General features: G+C 38.8%; 1 protein-coding gene across 1 annotated transcript; it reads left to right on the top strand.

Annotated features, from left to right (window-relative positions):
• Nucleotides 1-2,409: 2,409 nt before the first annotated feature.
• On the top strand, nucleotides 2,410-5,110 carry LOC139124668 (NXPE family member 3-like). The gene is made up of 3 exons (XM_070690790.1): nucleotides 2,410-3,023; nucleotides 3,476-3,528; nucleotides 4,136-5,110. The coding sequence occupies exons 1-3, from the start codon at nucleotides 2,410-2,412 to the stop codon at nucleotides 4,864-4,866; spliced, it is 1,398 nt and encodes a 465-aa protein (XP_070546891.1). The 3' UTR covers nucleotides 4,867-5,110.
• The last annotated feature ends 4,971 nt before the right edge of the window (nucleotides 5,111-10,081 follow it).

Here is a 10,081-nt window from a genome sequence, read left to right as displayed (position 1 = left end):
CATTCGTCTGATTCGAGGATGAACTTGGATACTCTGTTGACCAGGTCAGCACTAAAGTGAATATATGGTGTTCTGTTTTACCTCCTACTGGGGCAAGGATATCAGCAGTATGTCGTGCGATGTTATATATTATGAATCCCCTGGATACTACGATCGGTCGGAGTGAAACTGACTCTTTGTCCATAAAACTTTGGAATGTTAGCAGCAGTCGGATACAGGCGACGATATTGATCTTTGGAAAGTTCACCAATGTCATTAATGGGTTTCAACAATGTAATCATTTTATTTGAATTACTTTGGGTAGGGTCTTTGGCTAAAGGTTTATAAGTGTTTCATCGGAGAACAGAGAACTGGTCTTCTTCTGGTACATACTTCGGGGCATAATAACGATAGAGCGTCCTTTATCAGCTGACAGTATTGTGATAGACTTGTCTTTCTTCAGAGATGACAAAGCGAGCCGCTCTTATTTGGTAATATAGCTTCTCGGGGTTTCGCCTATTTGAGGATATTATTACATACTGATCTTAAATGAAAGGACTCTTTAGACTGGGGTCTGATGTGGCGATACTGGTTCAATGGCGGTGATAAATTCAAACATCGGTTTGTTGAGTTCGCTGACAGTGAAGTTGAGTCCTCTTTACAAGATTCATCGTTAAGCCCGTGTTAAAATTCGATCTTACAGATTCACAACCCTTTTCTTATTAGTTTTTTTCGATATCGCGTTCACTGGTTGGTGCGATCAGGCTATTGTTCTCTGTCTGAAGATGTTGGTCTATTGAGGAATTTCTAGGCCTGGTGATCCTACTTCTTGCGTTGACACATACGTGATTTTATCCATTCTTTCTAACGAGATTCCGCATCCAAGGTGTACATCTCTGAAACTCATATATATCAACCGGTAATAATGTAAATAGCAACTCGTTCAAGTCCGCAATCTAGAGGGTGAGGAACCAAAGTTGTCCGTTGATTCTCTCATTCGTAAGTCCTCGTTGAGCTCTCTAGCTTCTGTAGCTCGAATCCAGAACTTACCACTGCCGCCTAGCCTTGCCATCAGTATTCAGTAGCCTTATTCAGCCATGTGATTTACATGTGATCACTGAACCACGTGACTTATGCCAACTGTCCATTCAACTAGTGCCATTCATGCTGACGAAGAGTCAGCGGACAGACCTGAAAGCTACAGACTGTAGTAGCTTTATCTGTTTAGTGGAACGGTTAAAACTACATCATAATGATATCACTTCAACTGTTAAACGTCCTCTACACAGATATTTTTTGCATGCTAAGTTACCCATAGTTGTCGAGTAACTGCTTAGGGTGTGATTGTTCATGCAATGAATCAGTTTTTACCACGCTCGTAGATGATCAGCGGGGACGTGCCCCTGAGGTGCAATATTAGATTACCTTATATCCTGTGCCATCTGTCTTCCAAGCGTTGTCAGCTGGCCACGATTTTCACTAAATCTATCAGCCACGTCTCGGAGATTGGAGTCCACTTGTCAGCAACATCTATTCATGCCGACACTTCTCGCAAAACGTTACCGCTTTCTGTGAGTTGTTCCACTATGGCGAACATTCTCTATCCCGGCATTCGTTTCTTTTTCAAGGAGTCTAAATTTATCATCGTCTTCTTTCTTGGTTTATCCGTTGGTGTCGCTGTCTTTACGCAGGTGAGTGCATCGTCATTCTTTTCTACGATCGACAGTCAGTTTACCAGTAATGCATGGGATATGAAAGGTCTAGAAATAAAGGCTAATGGATAGTTTATCCATGACAGCTGAACGTAGGTATGATCAAATTTGTGGTCTTATTCCATTCACGTTTGTTACTTTCAATCAATTGTTGCAATATCAGTGATTTTTACATTAATAAAAGCGAAAACATCTGACTTGTATTTGTATATGTGATGTACACATGGCACATATCCCGATTTGGTGCATACATACACATTATGTATACTAATACTTTATACATATAATTTTTTGGCAGATCTTTGAGACTAACACTGTCACCCGACAAGAAACTCAGGAAGGATCACAGGAGGTGCCACTCTTTAAGGAAAGGAAATCTGAGTCTGCCAGTCGATCGAATTGCTCTTACACCTGTAACGCTGTTACACGAGCACAAAAATTGAATCCTGTGCGTTTCCCGTACAATGAGTATACCAGATTCGGGCTAGAATGGACAGGCATTGTAGACGAATTAGAATGGTCGAGTGACTCTTCACATCAAACTGGAAACGACAACGCCAAACCTTTCAGTATACGTGTTGGTAGTGTCGGGCTGACGTCCAGCATAAAATCTAGGTATGAGGGTTTTATCATGTTCACTATGAAAACTATAAATTTTTCAATAAGGTAGAATAGTATTGTTTCTTGAAAATGTACATTTTCGAACACTATCTTCTCAATGGTGTTCATGTTATCATTAAATACACGGTTACGAACCCATTCCCCCTTCTTTCTTACTATTTTCAGAGTTTATCTTTATGAAGGCAAGGCGAAATATGAGATTGGTGACTTCGTTCATGTTGTAATCGAGGGTCTCGACAAATATGGCGGAAAACGGCGTAAAGGTGGTGACTTCTTCGAACCGGTCATGTTCAATGAAAAACTCCAAAAAAGCACAGCTGGGAGGGTGGTTGATTACGGTAACGGCACGTACAGTGTCTACTTTTACGCTGCCTGGCAGGGTACTGCTGCCATCAACATCACACTTGCATTCACACGCGAAGCTATACTCTTCCTGGATAACGAAATCAGGTACAAAGAGCCGCCTGGTTGGATAGGTAACTTCGTCCAAGGTAACACGTCAGAATCTAGCGAGTGCTACGTCATCAGCGAAGGATCATGGGACGATATGTGTGAATTTACTAACCACAATGCTCTCGGAGGCACAGCATTTGTATGTGATAAACCCAAATCATTGCCATGTGACACTCTAGATTCCATCTTGCATTCTATTAAAAAGGCGGTCAACGTCACTGAAGAAAGAATTGCAGATAAGGAACTTATGTTTACAAAGTAGGCAAAGATTTTAATTGTTTACTCCTATCGTTTGTATAATGCATTAATCAAGCTTGTGAACTTAGTTCAAATAGGGCAGCGTTTGCAACAATCTTATCATCTTTTGTTGCTGTCAGTAAGGTCTTTGGATACTGCGAATAGTTCAAAAATGTTTCTGAAGTCTAACGAAATAGGATGTCTATATAAATCCTCCTGAAAAGTTATCCAACATAGGACAGTAATCAAGACTCTTTGATACTGCAGAAGAGCATGAAAACTAACTTACAATTTATGATTTACAGCTTGAGTTAACAAGCTGACTACTATGTATCCAAACATGCTTAAGGGTAGGACAAGCATCTTTGATTGGGTGTAGGACAGGAAACTTTGCTTCACAGTTACAAGTACTTTAACATGCGTTGATCAATTTATCATACATGAAGCTTGTGATGAATATATCTGTCTTGCAGGGGTCATTACAGAGGATTAATGAATGCTTCTCCATTAAAAGTCCAAATTTCCGGTGAGCTAAATGTTTGAGATCTTTTCTTAGGCACTGACGTACATGTCCACATACCTGGGTACTCGCACGCTCTATTGTCCCTCCAACGCTTTGACTACTGTCCACCAAACAACCAATACAAATAGATGGACACATGGATAGATAGATAGACAGATATGGATGGATGGATGGATGGATGGATGGATTGATGGATGGACGGACTGATGAATTGATTGATGCATAGGAAGGTGTGTGGTTTGTGAGTAGGCAGGTATGTAGACAGGTAGGTAGTAAGATAGATAGATAGATAGATAGATAGATAGATAGATAGATAGATAGATAGATAGATAGATAGATAGATAGATAGATAGATAGATAGATAGATAGATAGATAGATAGATAGATAGATAGATAGATAGATAGATAGATAGATAGATAGATAGATATTAGATGGACGGACAGAGATAGGCGGATAGATAGATAGGCAGGTCAGTCTATAGGTTGGTAGCTAGACAGATAAATAGATAAGTGAAAGCATGCAATTACAAGATTAGATGAATTTGTAGACATTTCCGACTTTTTCGACTTTGATAAAAGTAGTAAAATTCATTGAATGATTTTCTTGCAGGCTCGACAAACACCCAAAAGTTACCTAAATGTGGACCGGATCTGAAAGTTCCAATCACAGACGGTTACTGGAGTGACAATTTGACCTTTGTACCCATGATGTGCAGAGGCCGGCAATGGCCCCAAAATAAACGTGAAGCATGTCTCAAGAATAAGTATATTCGACTGAGTGGAGGATCAACTATGAGGCACGTAAGCCTAGCCTTTTCACGCCTTGTAGACAAGTCACTTCTAAACATCACTTATAATTTTGTAGCTCTCCGTATTGGTCCAGCTCCACAGCGTGCATCCAGCTTGGTATTCGAAAGCGATTACATGGACAGAATCACGATGGAAGAATGTAAAACAGGAACCGTGGTATTCATCGTCAATTTTAGTTTCCATTTCGTCACCTGGTCAAAGAGATCTTATCTGTCAAGAATTTACAATGCAAAACTAGCTGCTGAAAGACTGCTGGAAAGATGCCCCAATGCGATGGTTCTAATAAGATTAGCTAACCCTAGAGAAAACAACAGTCCCTCTCAATGTGTTCACAGCGGGGATTGGATTCTGTATGACATGAACCGAATGATTCGACGTGTCTTTGGAGGCATTGGAGTCCGATTTATCGATGTATGGGATATGGTACTCTCACACCCTGATCCTAATAACGTCCACATGGGAAGCCATGTTATTGACCAACAGGTACAGATGATGTTGAGCTATATTTGTCCTGAATTGGTGGAGATGTAATTGTCCGACCATATCCAGACCATTTAGTATTTCGACTCATTCTCTGGTTGGGTAGCTTTCAACGTCATATTATGTTGTCACCTTTTCCTTGGCACTAGTAGGTAATGATAGTTTAAAATAGCACGGAACACCCTCTGGTCTGACGAACTCTTTTGTTTTCGTACTTAGTTTGTGAATAGAATTCATTTTCCTTGTAATCTATTAGCTAAAATTTATTTTCTCGAAATGTATGCGAGAAACCGAAGGCTCACGGTATATCGGCGAGTACTTGTTATTGCACAATCGATGGGCAAGGATTGAAGGCACAGATCTTGTGAGAACAAGACAATCCGCTGACTAACAGCAAATCTACTGATTTCTAGCCGACTAATTAAAAAACTTAATTGCGTTGGGATTGAATGGGGCAAAACTTATTTTAGTTCTCACACTTTCGTCCGAAATTGCTATAAATTGTCAATATCTCTCTTCTTCCCTAAGTGATTTACACTCGTGTTACTTGCTAATAACGTTTTAATGATTGGTGTCGTAAGCATATATGTACTTGAAGTGTAAACGACGTTAAATTTACTGTGCCTATTTTCAGGGTGACTATCCATAAATACGTAACACTTGCTCGTGTACAAACGTGTAAAGAAATAGATGTACTTCTGTGCACTTTTGTGCACGTCATTTTGTTTGTACCATTGTCCATTCGAATAATAGCATAACCCAAGAGTATATTAATAATCGAGATATTTTTGATAATGCTTGAGACTGTATATAGGTAGTCTCTGCAATACGGTAAGCCAAATGTTAAAGGTTCATGTTCGTGAATAAACATGCCTAGCTTATTATCACCCCGTTTAGATGTGTACACTAAGACATTTCATCGCAAAATATTAATCGTTATCATCAATATATATTTCAAGTCATATTCTCGAAGATTAGTAAAATCAATGAATAGAGGGCACGGAAATGTGTGGTTGAGGAGCATGTCTCTGGTTACTAAACTTTCTTCTGAGCTATCGGAGTATAGAGTAACATAATGAAACATTGTTTTTATTGAGTTCTGTGATGGGACAACTAATGGCCAAAGAAGGTATGTATGGCATATTGATGGCATAAAAGCTATAAAGGTAGTTTCCGCCTTTGCGACGACCTCTTTTCGAGCGTGAATTTGGAACCAAGTTGTGCATTTCTACCCTTGTATTATATATCACCTGAAAGCTATCTATGATTTTTTTTTTGATCGTTACGTTACGTTACGTTACGCGCCTTGAAACACATTACACCCACTACTCAACTCCGAGCGTTTCTAAGACAATAGTTTGCAGTCGCTCTTTACGACATTTCTGAGGTGAATACCGTTTCTCCAGTCATTTTGGCTGACATAGTCAAATGCCGGTCAGCGGCAACAAAGTCAGGGGAGAGAATTTGAGAAAACGTGAACATAAAGACAAAAACGTCATATTATCAAGGGCTGTCCCAAAATTGTGTCATTGGTATCGTAACAAATGCTCTCAACGGTAATCGGCCCTGGGCGTTAAAGTTTGGCTGTAGTATAATCCTTTGTCTGACATTCTCAGGCTATCTTTTACACTCGAGGACATCGGTGTGGTTGTTTTGGACTTTCGGTGACCCCTTTTTCGTTTTCTTCCTTCCACGATGCTGTTTCTGTCTCTGCTTTGGATGCTGAACATGGCAGGTACGGCGCCGTATTCATGTATTCGCCGTCACTATGCCTCCAGTGGAACGTATCATTAATGTATACGGGACGGCCGGAGCTGCTCCAACCACTGCCCCAGGTGCTCTTTCAAACGCGCAAAAGTGTCTCAAATAAAGCATTTGGTATGTTGCAAAGCAACTACAAATACATGGCTTGCCAACACGCCTCGTCTGACTGGGATAACGCTGCCAAATGTAGTCTTAGGATTCTGATCAAAACTACTGTCTGCCCTGATGATCATTAAAACACGGTCTCGCCACGTAACAAAACGTCATACGCGTCAATGCGCGGGCGATCTCTGACAAGCGAAGTGGACCGTGACTTTTTATCACCTTTATTTGATAATAACTACAGGTCCTGCCATTACTCATGCTGTAGATTGTGACACTCGATATATGCTGCTATTTGTGATCCGTACTAACCTGAAATAAAATCGTCAAAAATGTCAGTCTGGACTCGCTGTGTAGCTAATACTCACAAGTTGCCATCTTTTTGAAGCGTTAACCCCTACGAGAAAAACGTACGATCCACCGTTCTGTTCTGCGCCTGATCGCTACGCATACACACGATCAGTGACGATGATCTTGAAACACGCAGTTACGGTAGGTGTCAATGGGATTTTCACAGCGGATGTTGTCCAAGTGCATGCGACAATACAGTGGCGCTGCCGCCTGAAAATGCTCACGTGTTTCACTATATATTGCAGTTATGTGTAAATTTTAACCTTTGCCACATGTTTGCAACTTCGTTGAAAGTATTATGATCAAAATAATGAACAATAATCACCGCCGATTAGGTCATGAAGTATACAAATATGTAATTAGCTGAAATAAAATTATTAAAGTTCTTTTACTGCTGTCATTGTATCACCACTTTATATAGCAAGTGTAATTACCGTTGGTCACGTCCTTCAAGCCATATATGCCGAGCTGTGAAAGCTCATTAGACAGGAAAATTATAAATTAGCTGACATGAAAATCTGAAATGACTCTTGATATAGTTTTAACCTGGTATTATCATCAATGTACATTGCATATTTTGCCAACTTTGATCAAGTAAATCCCAGTATATATCCCTAATAAGCAAAGTTCATTAAATATGTAAATTAGGAATTGGCTTAAGTAAAAATACTTAATGATATTCAATAATGTTGTATCATGGTATCTGCGATATATGTAGCAAGTTTTATCAACTTTGGTCAAGTTGATTCAGATATATGTCTCTAATTAGGAAAGTTAATGAAATAGGCAAGTTAGGAATTGGCTGAATAGAAAATGCTTATTATAATGACTTTCAATAATATTGATAGTGTCGTTAATGTACATAGCAAGTTTCATCAATTTTGATCAAGTCAATTCAGATAAATATCCCTAATTATGAAAATTCATTTAATATGCAAATTAGGAATAGGCTGAAGTAAAAATGTCTTTTGATTTTCAATAATGTTATATCACAGTATCTTTGATGTATATAGCAAATTTCAACAACTACAATCAAATTAATACAGAATATATCCCTCTAGGAAAGCTAGAAATATGCAAATTAGCAACTATCTTTCATGTCACCCCTTAATGGTTCCCACTGCTGATATATCTTGGTGTGATCGACATTTGTAGCTTATCTCATCAAATTGTGTGTAGTCTTTTTTAATGTATATCCGTTTTTTCTAAAATCATCAATTATGCAAATGGGCAAAAAGTATGCAAGCCACACCCAGCAAATACAAATCAGTTCTTGCCATTTGCTAACTGAATCTATGTACCAGATTTGATTATGATATGTTGAGCCGTTTTTGAGATATCGGACCAACAGACAGACAGACAGACACACTGACACACAGACACACAGACAGACATCGCTGTGACATACGCTCACGTGTGTAAACACGTGAGCAAAAAACGTGCATCTGTTCCTCTTGTAAATTTTATCGCAAAATTTCAGCCAGAAACCGAAACTTTCAGACCAAGATATTCTTCACACATGAAGATCAATATTACAGGAATACTTTTAAGGAAAAAAACAAATTTCGGTGTTTTCGACATAAAATACCCCAGTAAATGTGAAAGCTACCTTAATGATGGCTTATATAACATTATCAATGGCGTGTATAGCACATAGATGGCGTATAAGTCATTGTGGATGGCGTAAATACATGTGGATGGCACATAACCCATATGGATGACATGCATAATATAAGTTCTGATTTTGTTGTTACGTTGTTATGCACATGCGTGCATCTACCTATCTATCTTGTATCCATTTATGTCTATCTGTGTGTCTATCCCTTTTTCTAGCACGTGTGTACGTAATGGAAATATATGCTTTGTGCATTTATTCTGAAGACATAGTAGAGAGAGCCGTTATTATGTGAATAACCCAGGGCTATGTAACGTAGCAATAGATGTCCGTTCTTCATAAATCTTCTAGACTAGGGTCTGATGTGGTTTTTCTTCAATAAACTGAGCCATTCTCAAGTGCTAGATTGGTACCCGTGTTTATAATGTCAAAGGAATTTTAACTTGCCTGTTCGACTGTTTGAAATTATATGCACTAACTGTTATCCCAGTCGGTGTTTTTTACATAAAATATCATATATCGAAGCAAAAGTACGTATCCCAAAGCAAACGCACGTATCCGAAAGCAAACGCGTCATTCACCCTGAGTGCCAACTTTATAGAACAAAGTTTACCACCGAATCAATTATTTCAATAGTCCTGACGTTTTGTTAGCACAACGACGACGTTTAAAATCAATACAGACACAGTTGTAGCATTTTCAGTCAAAAATACGACCATACTTTGAATACGATGGCTTCGAACAGTATTGTCCACGACCTGATTGGGTGATTCTTTTTCCAATGTCAAGAGCCTCGATTTTGAATATAAATAAATGTTTTCTTTTCAGTAGGGATTTTCAATGTCTTTTGAAAAAAATGTTGAAGCAAATCACTGGTAGCAGATGGTAGCCAGGATTTATCTCATTAATCTTTTCCAGAAAAAATTTACCATTCTGTTCCGTGATAACAACTTATGCTATGCGTTTGGTGTTCATGCGTGTAATTCCATCGTCATGGCTTCTGCCACATCTTTAAATCTGTGTGCTATTTTGCAAGCAACTGCGTCACAAAGGTAAGAGTAGAACGAATGATTTGAATTTCCTGAAACCTAGGAAAAGGAAAATTATCGCTTATTTGGATTAGAGCCCCACTGGCTGTATCCTACAGCATGATTTTTTTATGATTTTATTTTCAAGGTTAAATAACTTTGTGAAAATTGTGTTTAGACATATTATTAACTACCCTCTGGGACAGTGTGTGCAATTTTGAGCATGACAAATATTACAGTACGATTCCATGTTCGCCCAAACATGAAATCGCAGCCTCATGCTGAAAAGCAAAAACCATGGATACAGTGAATATCTGCACTGAAATCTTCACATAAACTGAACAGAGTAGTCCAATGTCATGCATAAGGATGAATGTTTTCAACTGTGATATTGTATGTGTAGGAT

Source organism: Ptychodera flava (assembly GCF_041260155.1).
Source record: "Ptychodera flava strain L36383 chromosome 23 unlocalized genomic scaffold, AS_Pfla_20210202 Scaffold_24__1_contigs__length_23054250_pilon, whole genome shotgun sequence".
In the NCBI taxonomy this organism is placed as follows: Eukaryota; Metazoa; Hemichordata; class Enteropneusta; family Ptychoderidae; genus Ptychodera; species Ptychodera flava.
This window is presented reverse-complemented; position numbering and strand designations above follow the sequence as displayed.